This window comes from Amblyomma maculatum, chromosome 11, assembly GCF_055883805.1.
Source record: "Amblyomma maculatum isolate TAMU_Amacu chromosome 11, ASM5588380v1, whole genome shotgun sequence".
NCBI lineage: Eukaryota > Metazoa > Arthropoda > Arachnida > Ixodida > Ixodidae > Amblyomma > Amblyomma maculatum.
This window is the reverse complement of record NC_139354.1, coordinates 107,642,930-107,665,451: the sequence shown is the minus strand read 5'-3', so window position 1 is coordinate 107,665,451 and position 22,522 is coordinate 107,642,930. Positions and strand designations below refer to the sequence as shown.

Genomic DNA, 22,522 nt, shown 5'->3' with positions numbered 1-22,522 from the left:
GTAACCTATCTCAATTACAGGATAACACTCAAAGCTACGTCACAAGACATTTTGAAAACTGGTCAGTACCCACGTCACGTTCGAATTACGGCAAACAGAGTCTTAAGTACATAATACCATCACTTTTAAATTACTATAATTCAATTCGTTTTGATCTTTTCACGGCATCCTGCAAAGACCTCCGGGAGATGTTTTCGATTTCTATGTAAGATTGTCTAACCCTGCTGATGTATTTGTTTGCTTTTGTAACAATGCGTTTCTATGTAGTTTTCATTTAAATATTAACTAATGATTACTATGTTTACATAATATTAAATATGTACCTGTATACTTGTTTTAATGAAGAGTATGTGTGCATATGTGATGCTGCCATGCTGCCGAAAGAAAAGAAGGGATTGTGGACCCGTCAAGCTGTCCATGGACAGCTTTTTTTCTACAATCCTCCCATCTGTATTTGATGGCAAATAAAAGATTTCATTTCATTTCATATACACAGAGAGTGATAGATAGTGAACAACCAGATTACGTCCATGTTTCTAGCACTGTTTGAACATAATAGGGAGTTTTAGAATAGGGGGACCCAAGGCTTGGGGCCCCCAAGGAAATAGCGTGCGGCGGCGCAACGTGCTAGCCGAGCGGCGAGTTTTAGAATAGGGGTTTTCCCGACGCAGCGGAGCCGGGCTTGCGTTCGTCGATTGCAAGCGCCACGACGGTAAACCAAGAAAACGCATTTAAATATATAAGAGCCAACAACGCTATTTTATTCATCAAAAAGTGCTACTATTGCAAAAAACTATATTAAAACTACCAGTTATATAAACTGTTTTTGTCATACAAGACGAAATCGGCCAATTGTCAATCCAGGCCGAGGCCGGGAAAACTCATTCGAACCTTCTGCGCTTTCCGCCGTCTGGTCCCCATGGCAACCAAACGAGGCGAATTCGCTAGGCCTAGCAGCTCGGTAAATCCGGAAGCAATCAGAAAATATAGGGCGTTTTATTGCTAACATTTGGTGGTGCGGGCATCATGAGACATAGCATAAGCTTCGTTGGCCTTTCGTTTGCCATGAACGCGTGACACCATGGAGCGGTGACGACGAATGTGTGCCGAGGCGAGCGGCCGCCGCTTGGCCGGTCGCCGCCATGTTGCCGTAACCCAAGCGACCCAACGGCCATAGAGTTCCTTACACTAACTAGAGGGAAAGCTGAGGGCGCTGCACTTCAGCCACCATGGGCGCGCTAAGAATCATGGGCCGGTGTGCTACTTGTTGCGGGACAGTCGGTTTTTCTCGAGTACGTGGAGTGGCGTTACTGCGATGTTTCTTTTTCGTCATCATCATCATTTGAAGGTGCGTACATAGACCGCGAAAGCCATAGTAGCGAAGGCTCAAAAGCAGACGTCGCCAATAAATGGTTTCTGTTTCCCGAAATGCCACTAAAAACTTCCTGAAGTGATTGCGCAACCATAAATATTTTTATAACGTTTTTTTATTTCAAAGTTAAGCCTATTAAGTGCGAAATATTGGTATTTGTGCTGCTCAAAACTAAGCCAATAGGAGAAAGAGCCATCGCTTATATTGGATGAATATCACACTGACATGCTGTTTCTCTCTCTCTTTACAATTTATAGTCACAATATTCAATCTTAGGGCATTATTTACGGTAGAACAACGTTTATCTTTGCATTAGTTTTGGTCAAAAGTTGTAGTTCTGCACTCGGTAGCTCACCGGCCCATGATGCTTTGAGCGCCCATGGTGGCTGTACTGGCCGTCTGGAAACTCCATGTAAACGCCCATAGACGGCAGCACAGCTTTCCCTCTAGGTAAGAGTAAGAAACTCTATGCCAACGGCGGCTTGGGGCGAACGCTATTTCCGAAAAATAGGGGCCGCCCCTAGCGTTAACCCAAGACCCCAAGCGCACCTTACGTTCTGCGCATGTGCATTTCGACTCCCCAAGCTCCTTGGGGGCCCCAAAGCGTGGGGCCCCCTATTCTAAAACTCTCTAATGTCGATTCCAATGTTACCTTGATCGATTGAAGCCACGCCTCACTGCTTCCATATTGTACAACATTGTTGTAGATACTTTTGGCACTTTGTTTCGACGGTGTCTCGACAATTTTAAGCTGACCATGGCCGAGAATAGCAGACATGGAGTTCGAGGACCGCCAAGCACTTTGTTACTATTGGTGCCACCATGTGTATGTTTTTTTTTTTTGCGTGTGTGGGCACAAGTAAGCGCGATAACGGGCTTCTTTTCGAACTCATTCTTTAATTTCCTCATTTATTAACTGCCGTCACTATTACGCAACTCTATGTGAACACGTTGTTCGTTTTCAATGAGCCGCTTGCTTGTTCTATTTTGCCCAAGTGCACCGCTAATGCAAGCAGCGGCTATGTTGGAGAAAATAATTTACGTAGCTACGCTAAAAACTGTGGTACAGTATCTAATGTGTAACCAAGCACAATAATATACAGAAACGAGTTATTCGATTGGGATCTGAGTAGTTAGGAAGACCGTGTCACCTTTTCACATATGGTAAACCTATGCCCGACAGTGTGCACAACTGAAAATGCTCTCTGCTGTGCAAGTATCACGAGCGAGATCGGAACCGCTGACCTTTCATCATGAGTGCGTCGCTTTCGCGCGTTCGTCTGCTGCAGTCTCAAACGCTTAGATATGCGTTATACCCTCCAGTAAAATACCCTGCAGGTTAGTCATCAGCGTGCTGCAGGAAGAACCGAGTTACTGCTAAACTTTCAGGTCTCCCAGGCGACCACATGAGCTAGCCAAGCAAGCACCCCAAGCGCTGTCCAAATACAGTTAGAGCTGTCTGCTAATTTGCCTTCGATTTTGTTTGGTTTATTCAGTTTGGAGTTGAGGACAACTCAGAGGGCTATGGAACGAAAAATGGTAGGGGTAACATTAAGAGATAGGAAGCGTGCAGAGTGGGTCAGAGAAATAACTCAAGTTACCGACATTCTAGTGGAAATTAGGAAGAAGAAATGGGCATGGGCAGGACATGTAGTGCGAAGAGAGGATAACCGATGGTCGCTTAGGGCCACAAACTGGATTCCAAGGGAAGGAAAGCGTAGCAGGGGGCGGCAGAAAGTTAGGTGGGCGGATGAGATTAAGAGGTTCGCACGAGTCAAGTGGATGCAGCTAGCACAGAACCGGGTTAAGTGGAGAAATACGGGAGAGGCCTTTTCCCTGCAGTGGGTATAGTCATGATGATGATGATGATGATAATGAGGTTAACGTCCCAAAGCAAAACAGGCTATTAGAGACACCGTAGTGGTAGGCTCCGGAAATATACACCACGTGCAGTACTTTAACGTGCACTGACATCGCACAGCACACGGGAGCCTAGCTTTTCGTCTTCGCCATCGAGAATCTCCCGCCGCGGCCGGCATTCGATCCCGCGTCCTTGGGCTCTGCAGTAGAGCGCCTTAAACACTGAACCACCTCGACAGGGCTAACGTTGTCTTTGTCTTACCGCGCGCCGCTAAGTGGTCATTTGCATGTTGTAGGTTAAGAGCACACAGCATATTTCGGCAATTGTTGAGCATGACAAATCCTCACGCAGCAGCCAGACGACCGCAGCCAGATGTGGCTCGTCGACAGCAAGTTCTTCATATAAGTGTCATTGGGACCACGATCACGGATATGCCGCGGATAGAGGACCTAGGGTTCAATTTCAGGCAAAGTAATAAAACCAGTAAAGCTCAGCACGGGAGTGACGGCAAGAATTTCGGGTGCAAATGAACTGCATGCGGCCGGCCGGCCGACTGCTCGCAACCCCTCGATCGGCTGCGGCGCCGCCCCTCGCTGTCGCTTTTGTCATCGACTGAAACACCGACGGGAGTTTCGAGAGCATTATGAGCATTACTGGTCTCGGCTACAACTGCTGTATGAGTACCGGTAATGACAACGACGTTCTGCTCCATAGCTGCGAGAAAGTGCGAGAGAAACAGGTACGGCAGAGGTTCTCAAAGGAAGCTCTGTGTCTAAAATGGCCCCTTCGCAGTTGCATGAACATTTTACTGTGTAAAAGGCAAGAGATGTCTAGCTCAGGATATGTGCTGTCATACATAAAATTGATGTTTACAGCAAATTAAACAATAAAGAATTTTCTTATTAGGCCATCACGTTTTTTGATAAGCATAGACCGGAACCTAACTCTGACGTAAGTAAGGTACACAGGCGCTCCTGCCGCGGCCTGTGCACGGCTGGAGTTAACAGTCAAGGCCACGTCGAATAAGATTACATTTAACACCAGTTTCGAAAACAGTTTTGTATTTTCACACTATGAGGATATCGCTTCCCATGCGAAATAATGCGTCATCAAACTATAGTGTGGTAGTTTGACATGCAATTTCAAAAGCGGTGTTTTTCCAAAACATCGCGGCAAGTGTGTGCATGAATTAGCGCTGGTAGAGGGTACTGGGAGGAAACGGAGTCCATTGAAACACAGGCCAAATACTTTCCAAATTATATTCCTCTTTTCACAAAGCACCTATGGAGGAGACCGTCAAGGATAAAACATTTCTTATATGCTACTGCTCAGTCAATTAAGACCTCTTCGCCAATTCAGCGCACAGCGTCCAGCGTAAAGCTTACTGCAGTATTGTATCCTTTCATAGCAACGGTATATTACACAAAGAAATTAGGGGAATAGTTAAGCACCGCCTTTAAAGGTATGATGCCACAGCGTTTTTGGTGCCGGCGTGCTGGTCCTCTTGCCCATGCGGGTACGGATACTGTTCTCTCTTTCGCAATCACATTCATCATTCGAAATATCATTCGATAACAACTGTCACCGATAACAATAACAGCCACCCGGTGAGCTGCAGTAGTTGAGACCGAAACCAGAGACTACTACAGGTGGTGGCCGTTCAGGATCAGCCTGCGAGTACCCCGAGGAAGGCTGCGACAAAATGTGCAGTCATTTAGAAACTGACATTTAAAACATCACTATAAATACGTGTGATGATGTGAGACATATCCCAGTCGATGCTATATCAAGAGCTGTTTATGGCGTAATTTCTGCCAGCGATCACGCATAGGTGTTTTCAAAGATGAGACGAGAACCAGGCGTTGCCTTCTCTATCTTCGCGTGGAGCGCGTGTTCAGCCATAATCATGCGAAGACCCCGGCATGCACCTCTAGCTTCGGTCTTCTGGCAACCTCAGCTGCCAGCAAAAATCATGCATTGTCGAAATTTACTGCTAAACGCTTACAAAAGGCTCTTGGACGCCCCTCATTGCGAGAGGAAAGAGCTTGCCTACAGGCTGCGGGTTCTTCATGGGAAGTTAATGCACATGCCTGATGAAGTTGAGGACTCCGTCAATGTCCTTGGGCTGCTTGTAACCTCTCTTGAACATGAGTGCCCGCGGACACTTGTCGTAGGTGAACCAGTCGCCGTGGTGCTCCACGAGTCCAGGTAAGCCACTGGCGTTATAGATTGCTGGAAAGAACCTGCAAGGACCAAAGTCACGCAGTATCAAAATATAATCATAGGGCCGCAACAAGTACTACAGAAGAGAGGATGAAGTAGTGCCAATTGTCGACTTTAAAACTTTTGCGTTAAATGTACTATGTCAAGACCAGCCACTATTGCGAAAACGCCACAGGGTAAAAAGGCCGCAGGCGCTGCAAATACTCATAGCAAGCTGTAATCAAAACATTAAAAGCATGCGCACCGCCAACTGGGATCAAAAGTATGATTACTGGCGGGGACGTCATGGCCCTGGTTAGCAGCAACAAGATGTCTTTTACCAAGTGCAATCACCTTATTAAAAAAGCCGCGGTAGCTACTAAGAAAGTTCTCACTGGCGGAGGCGGAGTTTTGTCTCTGCGCTGAGTAAGTGTGGTAAAAAAGCCGCAACTCTCAAACCTATGACGATGTTTCCTTCAGCATGGTAATAGACCCCTTTCATAAATGTTAAGTCAGCTTCACCTCTGTGCTGCATTCCCCTCTAATGGCGGAACAGCAATTATTGAAACATTATATTATGGCCATAACTCACAACATTTATGCATCAGAACATATTCGCATAATTGCTCTATTACCACTACATGCATCTGTGTAGAAGCAACATGCGATTTTAGATCTATATCGCCGTTTTTCTGGCGGCCAGTGACGCCATGTTTGGGGAAGGAAGCAGCATGGGAAAGCCTACTTAACGATTTTTGCAAGGGGTCCATTGAGCGGAAGAACATGCTATAATGTTTTGCCTGTCTTATGTTCTTTCTGCAATGATAAAGTTTCTGGAAGCATCACGTGTAGAACCACTTACACATCATAGCTAATGCCACCCTTTAGTATTTGAGTCAGAGTAAGGCTGGTTTCCTCTTGGTTTATGACCCTTAACGTCCCAAAACCACTCTATTTGTGAGGAACGTCGTTGAGGAGGTCTCAGAAAATTTCGAACACCTCGGGATCTTTAATCTGATCTGACATCGCACAGAACACGGGCGCCTTACTTTTCGCCTCCTGCGAAAAGCGACTGCCGCATCCCGTGTCGAAATCGCGGTGGGCAGTGGTGCTGGAGTGCTTAGTAAACAAAGTTACGTGAGCATGCAACCACGAGTACCTGACGCTCAAATAAAATTTGCGTCCTATTACACAACCTCCAAAACTGGCTTCAAAATTAACCATCCCATGTCATCCATATCACTATTCTATCCCGCCATCCCACACCCTAGATAGATAGATCATTATTAGCTCCCATTTTGAGTGCCTTGTTGAGAAGTGTCACATAGCTCGTACTACGTTGTATGCTGAAAATATTTAAGTTAGCTGATTATTCCCTCTCCAAAACTATTTCTCTTGGCTTTTCCTATACGAATCCTCAAGTCGAATCTTACTTGATTCCGATGTTTCATCATTTAGTACTCCATGGCTGTCCCGAAACTCCAGCTCTTTTTGAATCTCTGCGTCGGCGTCGTGCACAGGTGGTTGAAATTTCCTACAGTTTATAATATGTTCAATCGTTTCCCTGCTTTGTATGCATCAGCTGCAAACGTAATCTATACCATAAAATTTTTTGCCGGTAGCATTTCGTCGTCGATCATCAATCCCTAACCTTGAAAAGTAAACCGTCAGCTTTGAAATTGTCGAAAAATGTTTTCCTATTAATTTTTATATTAGGCACCCCATAAAGCTCCATCTTCGTTTTGTTCAATGGATATTTTCCCCCGAACGCGTAGACACTGTAGGCATCACAATATCGCTGTGAAATTGTTCCCATAATTTGAACAAAAGAGTTCGGAAGCCCAAAACATATGCCTCAGCTCTTGAATTGTAAATTTCGCGAGTATATTTTGGGTGGAGATGATGTAAAGTTCCGAAATTTGAATGCCACATCCATCTACGCCTTTGCGTAAAGGGCGGCCACCACTGAGCACTGCGGATTCCACACCGTAGTGCTCAGAATTACAGCTTTTATCGTCTACTATCGGGTCCATCGTACCGCTAGTGTGGCAGAACGGTATAGTGCCCGGATCCAATCGGACAAGCGTCGGATACTGATAAGCAGCCCGCCAGACATTCTGCTGGCAGCTGCGGTCGACAGCTGTACGCCGTTGCAACATTTCGCGTTTAAACAAACTGTTGCTACCTCTTTCAATCTAAACGCAAGTTACGATACTGTGTAGCGCAAAGTTTCTGCCCACCTAGGTGTAGAGGTGTTTTCATTTCGTGACATATTTAGGTGAAGAATCTTAGACAGGCACATATGTGCAGTTGTAGACCACGCTCTTATTCCCCGCGCACAGTCGTCTCTTGGCCAGCCCTATTTTTCAGCCTCCTGCAAATGCGTGGTATCTCCGCCGCTGATGCTTCTCGGATGGCGCACTCGGCAAAATGTACAGCACATGCAGAATATCACATTCCCCCGTTCCTATTATGTTCTCTCTTCCAACCAATTACCGCTTAGTGGCCGCCCTCCTAAGCTCGCCCTGTAAGTATGGACAATGGCCTACGCCGATATAACAGCGGCGCTGAAATCAAGAGTAGTGAGCTCAACTGCTCAGTTGCAAAGCGTACATAGATTTTTACAAGTATTGTTATTTCGCCGTGGGTGATGAGCTCACTAATATCACTTACGGAATATTGTACGAAGCCCAGTAGCCTTGTTTCTCCAATATGGTGGTGACGTCAGCGGAGACTGAATATCCCCTGTTTGAAGAAAACAAATGAATTGTAATCTGCTTATGCTAGTAGACAGCATGGTACCGTTTCATACTGTACATTATTAAGATGCGGCACTAGCTCGAAGTATCAGGCAAAGTGAACACATTCATATTTATAGACTTAGCTAGAATTCCGGTATGTCAATGTATTCAGCCTGATTATTGTGAAATGCTCTAGCCACAATCGCGCCACAAAGGTTAATGCACAGAAATTTGGAAAATATCACGAAAACACATCCGAGGCACTGCATAAGACACGAGAGGAGCGCAGTTGCGGAGCCTTCTTTTGATTACTTTTGATTCATCCTGGGCTGTCGTGATTAAAAAGTATGCTTTGGTTTGGTTTAGTTTGGTTTGGTTTCATTTGGTTTGGTTTGGTTTAATTTGGTTTGGGGGGGTTTACCATTCCAAAGCGACTCACGCTATGAGAGACGCCGTAGTGGAGGGTTCCAGAAATTCTGACCACCTGGGGTTCTTTAACACGCACTGACATCGCACAGCACACGGGCGTCTTGCTTTTCGCCTACAACGAAAAGCGGCCGCCGCGGCCGGGATTCGATCTTGCATTCTTCGCACATTAGCAAGTGCCCTAACCACTGCACCACCCCGGCGGGGCATTGAAAGTGTGGCACCAAGTAGTTGACTAATCTGTATATGATAAATTGTGGGCTTTACCTTCCCCAAGCGACACACATGGGTTATGAGCAACGCTGTAGTCAAGGTTGAGTTTATTCATTTAATGACACTATTTTCGAATTCTTCCAGTGGGAATATTCAGTTCGTTACAAGATTATTTGACAATTGGAATGTTTCGTTGTTCAACGTGCTTGCAATATAGTAAATTATAGTCATCTGACTCTCTGAAGTAAACATATTAGTCAAACTCCAGCGTGCGTTCTCAATTTATACTTCGTCTGTGTTCCATTTTTGCGCTTCTTAAATGAAGTTTTCTCTGCTCAAGACCCTGTTCATACACCGACATATTGGCTGAATTCAGTAGCATGATAATTAATGTATTCTTCTTCACTGAAATCAAATACACTTTGGACTTCTCCCTGGAGGCCAGTGAACCTCTCTCGACCTCACATCGGCCTCGCCTCACCATCCGCAATGCTTCCCGTTTGGCTCATTTGGTGAAGTGACTGTCCTGTCACGCGGTGGTCCAGCGTTCGATCCCAAATAACCTTCTTTTTTTTTCCATCGCGAAGGTTCTGAGGAAGCTTTAATCGCTTTCCTTATAGTCATGCGGTTCCCCTCAAGTAGATACTAATTAGTAATTTCTCCCTAACTGTGCAAATACACATATTCAGATGAAGGCAGAATTAGGATGAGCAACAGAAGGCTCTACTCAAATCGCAATACTTTTTTGTATGCATGTATGAAATAAACTTGAAACTTGAATACTGAGGGAAACAATGGTCTATGGTAAGGGAACTACGAACCCTATGGTCTGGTGCTCAGTAGCAGTACGCCAATGCCACTTAGCCGCGATGGCGCGGATGACATGAACGTGCAAGCGTGGTGAAACTGTCAGCGGTAGACAACAGGGAAGCAGGGGGAATGTACACATTTTACAGAACACTATTGGGACACTGAAGCAGGCGACATTTTCGAAAGCATTCCTTCCTCACCCTGCTCGTGGTGTTTTGTAACAACGACGCATCCGTCCCTGGCGCCGTCCAGTTGAGTTTTTCAGGACTCTTGATTCTACACACTCTTCAGGCTGACGCGTGACTACTGATCCCGACATTGGAGTCGAAATTTCAGAAAGGATAAAATTGGTGCGAACGCATCTGGCAGGCACTCTCAAGTGATGATGATGGGAATGGCTTACTTGGTATTATAGCTTCATACGACACAATATGGCTAGGCAGGCACGAAGAACAGATGCACCAAAAGCAGCGGCGATGTATATGATATTCATGTCGTTCGCTGGGTGTTTGCGCTGCAGAATGCGTTATTCATTTTATGGCCAAATGTTGGATGATATCCTCAAAGATAAGAACAATAGCAGTTGCAGCCTTTCGGCGGCAAACCTTGCAGGCCACCGAAAATGCGTCAACACTGATAGAAAGTTGTGCATCATGCCATAGACTGAGAATTTATATGAATATGATTTGAAGAGTGATAGTAAGCGACGCGGGTCTGAGAAAAAAACTGGAGTCAGTGACATACCTAAAGCAAAATTAAACGGATCACGAACTGGAACCTTAACTTTTTCCAGTGTTTATTCCTAAAATAAGATTCGATTATATGTCGTTCTCTGACTACGATTGCACAGCAACAGAAGTTGCGTTATTTGTTGACCAAAATACATATTTTTAGCAGAGATTCAATGTTCTCACTGCTCGAGTTGAACTCGCGGCGTAACTATCGAAATGCACTCCCAGGTCACTGTATGGAAGCCAAACGTGGCCTTGGAGATTCGCAAACAAATATTTCGGCGTCACCATAGCATACTTGCGAAATCGACCGCTGATGACACCTGGATATCATTTTTTCGCCTTGTTTCTACCTTGCGACCACTCTGTTTTAAGAAAGGTATTCCTGTTTACAATTCAGCAATCCAGTGATACGAGGCAGCTTCAGTTGTCCCCAGTGCAGCTTCCACAACGAAATAATCCAAATAAATAAGTCGCTCGAGCCGGCAACCGACTGCCCACAGAGCCGACTCTAACAGCAGATTCCGAACCGGGGCAACTTGTCTTGCTCCCCGTAACCTAGCAGAAGTTTCAATGGGGGATTTCGAGCAAAATCTGTGTTCTGAATAGACCGTCGCAGAACGGTCCCTTGGATACCTGGATATTTTGCTGCTTTGCTGACTGCGAAATAGCTCCTAAAGGCAGTTGGAAATTCTCCATTAGATATTGAAAGCGCAGTAGGCAGCCGCCGGAAATCATGGTGACTGATAAGATAGCTTCTTGGGGTAGGGGTGCCACAGCTGTAACTCAACTGAACGTCGAATCGAAATAGACTCAAAGTGATTGACTACGATGATGATGGTCTTCCAGGTCATCACAAGGAAGCATTTCAGTGCGATATTGCATTAAAACAATTAGTGCACTCACGGGAGCTCTTCGTGATACCACACAAAGTCTGGGGCCAATTTCTTCATTTTGGGCTTGAATAGATTGTAGTCAATCGCTGTCCACTGGCTGTTGCCTCTGAAAGAAAAATCGAACAGGGCATAGTTGAGCTGAAAGAGAAAAATGTGCCGTGAGATCGGAATTCTGCTAGCAATCCGGGTTGACAACAAAGGCTATGTGTCCGCGAATATAATTTTAATAGAGTATCTGATAGGAGAAGTAACTTGAAATCAAGTGTTGGATAGTGCAGGCGAGATGTATTTGTTTGCAACATTTTCAATTTTAGATTAGCTGCAAATGGTGCAAGGAGTGCCAGTGAAAAAGACTTTTGTTGGAACATATAAAGTGCACGCTGCTACACGTGACCGTGCTTAAGAAAATAAATTATTTATTTACCCTAGCCTCTGAATATATCACGGTGTACAAACAATAATTCATGGGGGAGCATCAAAGTATTTCGTTAATAAGAACTCATCCCTATAGGAAACAAGTCACTCAAAACACCACATTCCACAATATACGAAAAGCGAGTTCCTGTCGGTGACCATGTAACAAGCGTCTGCATCTGGCAATTACAACGTATCAATTTTCTACGAGCGCTCCTTTTCCAGACACTGAAATCGTGTTGCTGCTTCCAGATTTTTTTTTTTCATCTGTTATGCCTGACACAATGCGCAATTCACAGCTAAGTGATAAATGGCGTCTTCATTAACAAAAAGATTGCTGATCGCTGCAAAGATTTTGAGGACTGGATTCATTCCTTTAATCATTCATATCTCGTAGATCGTCGAAGCAACATTAGGGGCCCAGTTGAGAACAGCCACGGAAAAAGATTCTGTTATTAGCAGCAGTGTCAGGCCTGTATGAGGCGACAACAAAGGAATGCGGAATTTTCACTGCGACGCTGTTTTCACACACTGCCAGTGACTGCAGCATGGAACAGTGATGGAGCCCTCTCCAGAGCCTATATTTTTCCTTCGTTCGCCGGTAATTATTTAGGAGAGTGTGGGACACAAGGTGACAAAAACATGCAGTCAAATTAAATGATTCATCTGACGTGACCTTACACGTGCTTACTGCAATGCACCCAAAGGCTGAGAAAATTGGCTCTTTTTTTTTTTTGGAAGCCAGAGAACTGTCATGTGGGCCTTGGCGAATGGGTGGACAGTGGTTAAAAACCACATGACTTTCTACAGGCGGTGATTTTCGCCACCCTGCAGCTCAGCAAACAAAACTGCTAGCGTTATCACAACTCATTATTACTCTTACCGTGCGGAAATTTTCGAAACTTGAGCACATCATTTCAAAGTGAACACTTTTGCACCTGCAGACCATACGTGGGGGAAAAACGCGTTCTCTGGGCGCTTTTTTTTTTATGGCGTAATATAAAGCTATCGGTTAGATTGCTCGCTTTGTAGTGAAACGCATGTATTATAGCTCTCAAAGGCTGTCCGAAAGAAGAAAAAGAAAACGTCGATTGGCGATAAACCCACATCGACGTATTAAACACGCCTTATAGTAACGAGCAGCACAGGCCTCATCAAGATAGTGTTATTGGGAAACGCGTGACCGAAGTGCTGTGCTCACAGACAACGACGACTACCGAGGAATGCGTGCATGACGAAGTGTTTTGAAAGACGACGCTGACAGAGTGGATGCTGCTCGGCTCCTGAAGTGTTCGCGCCCAGTTCCGCCCATCGCAGCGTCAGTTACATTAGATACATTCCCGTAACAAAATTTACTGACCGTAAATACAGTATCAAACAAGAGAGGCAAGAACGGCATAAACCTTATTTCGAACCCAAGCGGCGCATTCATTTCAGGACGAAAGACTAGCCATTTGTAATGCGCATTGGGACAAGGAAGCACAGTCTTCGCGGTCTGACTTGAAATTACTTGAAATTAAGACCAGGCTCCTCACATAACTTTTTTTTTATCGTGAATCAAGTGAATAACATTGCAAGATACTTTTACAGAAATATTGAAAACGCTTACTCAGTTTTTCGATATGCACCCCTGTATTCATTTATTTGTTTTTTCCATCACGCCCATCCAGTAAATACTGCCATAGTACCGATTAGGAATGTTTTCCGCGCTGGAAAGAGCGCTGTTAGCAAAATATGGGAGTCTCCCGAGGGAATATCTCCATATATATATATCTGATTGTTATATTGATGTTTTACGATACTGAGAAAGTGCGTTCGTAAAACTTTTCTCACTATTAAAATGCGGTTGTCCGTAAATTCTGGGTTTGGCTCTGGAAAGGTGTATTAATGTGCGGCGAATCTAAACAATTCTCAAATCTTAAATACATCGCAAGAAACGAACGGCAGAAGGGACAACATAACAAAAATTCGTCTCACAGTATTTAGTAAAGAGCAACAGCTGCGGCGATAAAACTGAGCAAAGTTGCAAAAGGAGTAAATTCATAAGGTGGCCAAATAATACAAAAAGAACTACCTGGGCCCGCTTGCACAAAACAATCTTACGACTGTCTTAGCTAAGTGCAGACTTAACTGGAGTCTAAAGAATAGGCCACTAGCATGGCCGCTTAAGACTGGAGTCAAGACTGGGCTTCATATCCTGACTTGAATAAGTCGCTTGTATGATTACGACTCTAGTGCTGTCTTGGTTAAGACACAAGGACGCCAGTTGTGTAAGTAGAGAAATTAGGGAAATACAGGGATGCGCTGGCACTGTCCCTGCTGTAAGATGTACACATTCCGTCAATTTTGCGTGCCATTGCTTTTTACGGTTTAAGATTGTGTTACGAGGAAAAATGCCCCAAGTGGTTGCTGAGGCCGTTCTGGGAAGACACTCTGGTGAACATGAACCCGAAGCGTTCGACGTTCGGAACACGAGCCGTCTTAAATAAGCTTGATCTTTCTAAAGACACCATTTAAGTCTGGACTTAGCTCGGACTTTATCGTTCAAGCCGGCCCTGGCTTCCAGCGGTTAGTGCTACAAAAAAGTGCAAAATCTGTCTGACGCGGTGTTCGTTTTCTATGCATGCGGGTAGGTGGGTGGATGAGGCTAAGAAGTTCGCAGGGGTCAGGGGGTTGCAACTAGCACAGGACATGGTTAATTGGAGGAATATGGAAGAAGCCTTTCTCCCGGCTGTGCGTATAGTCAGCATGATGACTACGTTCACAAACTGTGTATGTGCATACTGAGTCAACATAGTGTGTGTGTGCTTGCAAAGGATGAGCAATATCTTGATTATTGATGGGAGTCTCATTTCCCAGACGCCGGGATTACACTACGTTACATTAAGAATATTGTAACACATTAAAATTTTCCTCTGCCCCGCTTAAATTGGCTTCTTCATATCTAGTGAAAGGAATGTCAGGACCTCAGCGAGCACTTTGGCAATTTTTGTATGTTGTGACTTCTCATGTGATACAACACCTGGTCATAGAGAAACATACTTACGTAAAGAGCGGACACTCGAGCCTTTTCGCGGCCGAGCAAGTAAGGGTCTGACCACCCACGAGGCGGCGTAACGATGTTCGCTTCCACTCCACCTCAAAGGTAGATAGCTTATCATACATACACTGGCTTGCACCAAAGCGTATGCTTTCCTTGATCTTTCCACATAAACGTTGATGCTGAGCCGGTCATGTGCCGCCGGTTACGTCCACTTCATTGTGCTTTTCAATGCGTCACCTCGTTTGGCCGGTAACTTGTTTCCTTTTGTCTGCAGAAATATTTTCGCTCTTTTTTGAGCTAAGAACGCTTTTAGCAAGTCGCTTGTTGCGCAGCGTGAACGTATTTAGCACGTGTAACATAAAATAGGAGCCGTGAAACACTTTTAGTGGACAGTTACTGTATGTTTTTGTGTCCTGTTTTTCTGAAGAACATGTGCATTCCTTCGATTGCGTATTTTTCTAAGAGAGCTTTAAGACAAAGAATTTTTCGGTGGCTCAGATGTATCTTAACACAAACGTTTTTTCGGCACTACAAGAACTGCGTGTTGCGCCTTTATGATCGTTTTGTGAATGGTGTTTACTTCGTTGTGTTTGCAAAATGCATGGGCTTTTCCGCTTCATGAGCATCATTTTTACATGCCGAATTCTTTGTCATGGCTAAAGCATTCTCGTTGGGGTCTAAAAAGCGCTGCTGCTTGTTCGGGGCCTGCATTTTGACGACATATACTGCTATTAGTCGCTAACAGTGGATTCTCTGTTATACCTTTGCCATACGGGCAGAGGGCAATTTTGTCCGCGATCATGGGTATAAGCAAAGCATTGGGTTACTATTATGTATTCATTGTGTTGTGTTTAAATGTCTGAGCAGCCTACTGTTCAAGGCTGATTTATAGAATTTCCGCGTGGGCTGTGCCTGCATTTTTTCCTCCTTACTTGTGTCTATCAGTTCACAACTCCTTTTCTGTTGTTCTCACGGGTGATGTTTCAGAGGAAAAACACACAGCCGGTATGCGAAATTTCTTTATCGTGACACTGTTTCGCGCGCTTCACTATACCTTCAAATCTTGTTGCTCTTTGTAATATGATGTATTTTATAAAGTGTGTGATCTAGTATTCTTTCTCTGCCATTCAATATGTAAACAAGAAAATAAACTTTTTTGTTTGGAACCACTGCGTCCTTGTGGGCCACTGAGAAAAGCGGCTCAATAACGGCAAAAAATTGCAATAACAACAGCTCTGATCGCATTATTCTAACCTGCATGAACTAAGTCAGCCACGCTTATTTTCTGCGAGAACCTTGCCGGTATTGCCAGTAAAGAGGTTGCGATCCGCGACTTTAATACCTCCGTATGCATGGCATCGTTAAAGCACTTGCGCGCAACACTAGACGATGTAGTTGAATATTTCAACAGCTTAAGGTAAGTCAGAATTGAAAGCATTTCTATCGAAAGCGAAACTGAAACAGAGCAAATCACGCGCCGATAATCTCGGAGGACATAATTAGCGGTCTGACCAGCCGCTCGGGGCGCTGGCGCTGCTCGGCCGCAGGACCCTATGGAAGTGTCCGCTCTTTATGTGAGTATGTTTCTCTATGACCTGGTCTTCTCGGTGATAATTCTAAAAGAATATTTTCAACGGGAATCATATGCCACGAATCCATTCTACGGCTTCGCTGTTCACCCGACAATAAAGGCATCATGGGTAACAAACTGTCCTGGTGTGTGCTAATTTCCGGATTAGTCAATGAAATGGAAGGATGAGAGCATGGAAGTATACTTGGCCAGATATTCTCCAAACGCGTTAAAACAATGACCACAAGTTTTGTTTTGCCGCTTTACAACAGGCACCACACCACCGTGTCTCTGTTCTCTATGGCGTCAGTCTGCGAAGGAATACCCAGCTGAAGCCCCAGCCACGACCTATATATCCACTACAAAGCGCTATCATCTGCCAATGCACGGGCACGATGCCGTTTCATTTCAATGCGCTTTAAGAAGAATCTCGCCAATTCTCGTTAGCTCAGGAGAAATAGTGTAATTTCAAATATTCTTCGTTCCATACCAAGCCTTTGAATTCATGGACAAAGATAAATTCCAGCCGAAATTCTCATCCTAGCGGTCGCATAGCTATAAATCAATTCTGTGGTGCATTTTTTTATTGTTTTTTGGTGTGCTACAGAAAAATAGGCAGACACTGCTTGGACCCATAGCCAGAGGCTAGTAAAGGGTCCAATGGACAAAGTACACAGTTTTTTTTTTTCTCGTTTGTTATTGATGCCCGGACACGCTGCCAGCAAATATGCATGGGGCTGGATGTCAAATACCGCCTTATAAAGAATAGAAGTTTCTCCTAGCATGCACAACGTTTCACTCAAGTCAATGTTCAAGGTCGTGCTCACTTTATGTCGGTAGGAAGAGGCCGACCTAAGATGGCTTAGGCGGTGGTTTTGTTAATCCTGGGGACTGTACAACACCGAGAACAACCTATCATGAAGGTTTGAACATATATGCAAAGATAGTCCTTCAAGGTGTGAAAGTTTCAGTTGATCCGGTTCCAATAGAAATGCGAGATTGCTGCTCGGATCATTTCTACCTTCTCAGCATTCAACAAGCCCTCGCTATGGAAATAAGGTACGCCGCTTAGTCGCCTCATCCATGCCAAGAGCACCTAGAGCAGCTCTGGCGGATTCCTATTTTGTGCCTTGCAAACGTCATTCTTGTACGGCCATGATGTAATCTGTAGGTTATATTTCAATTTTCTTTTACAAGATTGAGTCATCATCTCTCAACACAGTTTATCCGTTAGTTGTATTCTTTTGGGTACAGTTCAGCGTGGCATGGAAGCGCAATGGTGCGCTATGGCAGGATGTCTTTGCAAAAGTATACATAAACATATGATTTTGGTCATAAAATAAAAACGCTTAAGGTGAACTCTGTACGTACAAATAGATTATTACAGTGAAAAGAAGGAGAAAATTTTAAACTATCAATTACATTGCGCAGCGTAAACTTCGAGAGCGTTTTTTTTTTTTTTTTTTTTTTTTGGGGGGGGGGGGGGCTTATAAAAGCATGGTTGTCTTTTTATCGTATGTGGATTGAAATGACAGCTGACACATTAGGGCTCGCTTCTTATCGATTATAGCGCGGCGTCGATTTCGTTTTTGGTGAAATAGTCCACGTGTGGTAATCAGTGTCCGTCGACATATCTTAGGGTGAAAGTTTCGAGCTCCACGGGGTCATCGCTTCTTGGAGTCAGAGAAGTCGACGCTCCCTGGTTACCTCCCAGAGAAACGCGCGTGATCTTCTCGAAGCGGCGAGGATTCGAACTGCAGGTCCAGTGGTCCCATGTGTTTGATTTCCTTACGTACCAACCTTCTATTATATTATGCATTTACCATATTGGCGGCTCCTTCTAACTGACCACGCCTTCAGGTGCTATGACTTCACACCACCCGCCGATCGACCCCTCGTCCGACCATTTCCATTAGCGAAAGAACAATCAGCGCCGGTGCGCGATTGCACCAACGGCCTATCAGTGCACGGCCATGACCACTTCCAACTGCAACGTACTAAATGTTACTGCTCGTAACATTTAGAGGTTACGAGGCTTCAAAAGATTTATGCCTCCAAAGCTGACCGGCAATTGTTGTCGACATGGGGTTACTGACGATTCTGCGTTGAAACGAGATGCCTCTCTGTGACTAAAAACAAAGAAGGACATCATGTGTCTGCAATTAGAGATTCACTTCTCCGAGGAGGAAATTAGCGATTGGCTCCCCGTAGTGAGTTCCAGCCTTACGTATTAACGTGCTCGCCGTTGAATGCTCTCTCCCTGTTCGCCTATACCACGAAAGAATAAGAAAAAAGTTCCAGGTATGAGAAGAAATATGCAGAGCATGGTGAAACTATCGAATAGGTTCCCATTGGAGTGTGGCCAAAAGTAAAGTGCTCCGCATGAAGAGCTCGCAATTACTCACGTTCCTCCTCCACCCCTGGAGTAGACGTGCACCCACTCCTTGGCACTGCGGGCGAGTCGCGATGCCGCCAGGCTGCGGAATGCTGAAGGCACGCTGCTGTTGGGTGCCACACGCACCCAAAGGTCGTCGTTCTGGTTGCGTACCCCTGTGCCAAGCACGGCCTGCGTATCAAGACACGCTCAGTTATTCCTCTAGGAGTAAATGAGAAAGTTGATAGTTCATCATCATCATCATCAGCGTGATTATACCTACTGCAGGGCGAAGGCCTCTCTCATATTTCTCCACTTAACCCGGTTCTGTGCTAGCTGCATCCACTTGACCCCTGCGAACTTCTTAATCTCATCCGCCCACCTAACTTTCTGCCGCCCCCTGCTACGCTTTCCTTCCCTTGGAATCCTGTTTGTTACCCTCAGCGACCATCGGTTATCCTCTCTTCGCACTACATATCCTGCCCATGTCCATTTCTTCTTCTTAATTTCCACTAGAATGTCGGTAACTTGAGTTATTTCTCGGACCCACTCTGCACGCTTTCTATCTCTTAATGTTACCCCTACCATTTTTCGTTCCATAGCTCTCCGGGTTGTCCTCAACTTATGTAGAACTCTCTTGGTTAGCCTCCACGTTTCAGCCCCATAGGTGAGTACAGGCAAGATACAACTGTTGTATACTTTCCTCTTGAGCGATACCGGTAAGCTGCTAGCCATAATCTGCGAGTGCTTGCCAAATGCGCTCCATCCCAATTTTATTCTTCTTGTTATTTCTTTTTCATGGTCCGGATCTGCGGTTACTACCTGTCCTAAGTAGATATATTCGCCTACTACTTCCAATATTTCGCTACCTAATGTAAACTCCTGTTCCTTCCTGAGGCTGTTGAACATTACATTAGTTTTCTGCATATTGATTTTCAAGCCTACCTTTTTACTTTTCCTGTCTAGGTCATCAATCATTATTTGCAGTTCATCTCCAGAGTTGCTTAGCAAGGCAATGTCATCAGCAAATCGCAGATTACTGAGGTATTCTCCATCTACCCTTATCCCTAACTGCTCCCATTCCAAGCCTCTGAATACTTCCTCTAAACAAGCTGTGAATAGTACTGGGGAGATTGTGTCTCCTTGCCTAACACCTTTCTTTATGAGAATTTTGTTGCTTTCTTTATGTAAAACTATGGTTGCTGTGCAGCCACTATATATATCTTCCAGCACTTTCACGTACGGCTCGTCTACCCCCTGATTTCTCAATGCCTGCATCACCGCCGAGGTTTCAACTGAGTCAAATGCTTTTTCGTAATCAATGAATGCTATGTATAAGGGCTGGTTATATTCTGAGCATTTTTCTATCACCTGATTGATGCTATGGATATGATCGATAGTAGAGTACCGTTTCCGAAACCCTGCTTGATCCTTTGCTTGATTGCAGTCTAAGGTTGTCCTGATTCTATTAGCGATTACCTTAGTAAATACCTTATACGTAACAGACCGTAAGCTGATTGGTCTGTAATTTTAAGGTCCTTAGAGTTCCCTTTCTTGTGAATGAGGATAATGTTTGCATTCTTCCATGCTTCCGGTACCGTCGATGACACCAGGCACTGCGTATACAGGGTGGCCAGTTTTTCTAGCACAATATCCCCCCGTCCTTGAGAAAATCTGTAGTTATCTGATCCTCTCCAGCTGATTTCCCCCTTTTCATAGTTTGTAGTGCTTTCTTGACCTCGTCCTTCGTCACTGGTGGAACGTTTGACTGTTTTTCCCTACCGCCAATCTCATTACGGTCCTGACTACTTTGGCTACTGTAGAGATCTGTATAGAACTCCTCGGCTACTTTGACTATCTTTTCCATATCAGTGATGACGTTGCCCGCCTTGTCCCTTATCGCATACATCTGGTTTTTGCCTATGCCCAATTTCTTCTTTACCGCTTTAAGGCTTCCCCCGTTCTTTACAGCATGCTCAATTTTCTCCATGTTATACTTCCTTATATCGGCCACCTTGCGCTTATTGATTAGCTTTGATATCTCGGCCAATTCGATCTGGTCTGTTGGATTGGAAGCTTTCATACTCTGGCGTTTCTTAATCAAATCTTTCGTCTCCTTAGACAGCTTACCGGTATGCTCTCTAACTATCCTACCGCCTACTTCTACCGCGCACTCAGTAATGATAGCTCTGAAATTATTGTTCCTTGCCTCTAGGGTAATGTCGCCATCCTCTTTTAGAGCTGAATACCTATTCTGTAGCGAGATCCTGAACTCTTCTGCCCTCCCCCTCACCGCTAATTCGTTGATGGGTTTCTTTCTTACTAATCTATTGCGTTCCTTCTTCAGATTTAGGCTAATTCGGGACCTCACCATCCTGTGGTCACTACATCGAACTTTCCCGATTACCTCTACATCCTGCACAATGGCGGGGGTTGAACACATTATGAAGTCGATTTCATTTTTAGTCTCTCCGTTAGGACTTTTCCATGTCCATTTTCGGTTCTTCGGTTTGCTGAAGAAGGTATTCATGATTCGTAAGTTATTGCGCTCTGCAAACTCAACTAGTAACTCCCCCCTGCTATTCCTAGAACCAATGCCATAGTCACCTACTGCCTTGTCTCCTGCCTGTTTTTTTTCCCTACCTTGGCATTGAAGTCGGCCATTAGTACAGTATACTGCGTCTTTACTTTTCGCATTGCCGATTCTACATCTTCATAGAAGCTTTCAACTGCCTGGTCATCATAACTACATGTAGGTGCATAGGCCTGTACAACCTTCAGTTTATACCACTTATTAAGCCTAATTACGATGCCTGCAACCCTCTCATTAATACTATAGAATTCATCTATATTACCCGCTATATACTTATTGACAAGGAAACCTACTCCTAGTTGTCGCCTCTCTGGTAAACCTCGATAGCACAGTGCATGCCCATCCTTCAGTACATTATATGCCTCATTCGGCCTCCTAACCTCACTAAGCCCTGTGACATTCCATTTCAGTTGATAGTTACTGCACCGCAAACTCAGGCCAGCGTTTGTGTTGAAAAAACAATGCTTTGACACTGATATAGCAGCTCCCGTGACGATGCTTTGAAACGCGACCACCGAAAGCTATGGATGGCATGTGACGGAGTTATCTAGCGTTTTCTCAGCTAGAGATATGAAGTACTTTGAGTCAGAGTCATCAGAATCCGGTGCAGTGCTCCGGGAGATCATCTGTCACTTCTACGGCAGCATGCACCTTCAGTATATCTATATTCTTCTTCAGTATACGCTCCCTCGCTCTGCGTGGCACTGACCGATTGTTCACTGCTCCCTCTGACTTCCCACAGTAACAGCTATTGTGAAATTTTGACCCAATCGCAAAATCAATTTACTTCGCATCCCCCTTCTAGCATTCTGATCTACTGCCTTCCGGTGCCACATGAGCAGTGTTGCGCTCGCAATACGCGCTATAATAAGTGGAGAGATCGTCCAAAGTCCCAGTTATTAGTATCAGATCCAATACGGGATCTGGTCAAATTTCAATTCACTCACATGATTTGCAATTTCTGCGGCGTGAGCTGCATGCTTCTCTCAGATCCAAGGTAGCTCACCTGCGGGGCTGACCCATTGAGGAGATGAAGCAATGCACCTCCCATAGATTTCAGCGGTGCGGGGCATTGTTCTCCGCGCATGCGCGACGATAAAGGTGCCCCGGCTTCAGGTTCCAGACTCCAGACTCGTCTGTTATCGTGGCCCGAAACTGTCACTGACTGAAACCTAAAATGTTGCAAACAATGGCGAGTTTCATGGCGCTCTTACCCGAAAGGTTGCGAACAGAGAATGTCTCGTATGAGCCTCTGAAGCATTTAAGTCACGGCATA

General features: G+C 44.9%; 1 protein-coding gene across 1 annotated transcript in view; it reads right to left on the bottom strand.

Annotated features, from left to right (window-relative positions):
• LOC146174622 (putative aminopeptidase PLBD2) overlaps nt 1-22,522 on the bottom strand; it is a 58,742-nt gene that overhangs the window by 12,633 nt on the left and 23,587 nt on the right. The window contains exons 7-10 of the mRNA XM_084585032.1: nt 18,685-18,845; nt 11,263-11,358; nt 8,109-8,180; nt 5,324-5,476 (exon numbers count right to left, since the gene is read on the bottom strand). Coding sequence (XP_084441158.1) covers nt 5,324-5,476; nt 8,109-8,180; nt 11,263-11,358; nt 18,685-18,845 — 482 coding nt within the window. The remainder of the gene's footprint in view (nt 1-5,323; nt 5,477-8,108; nt 8,181-11,262; nt 11,359-18,684; nt 18,846-22,522) is intronic.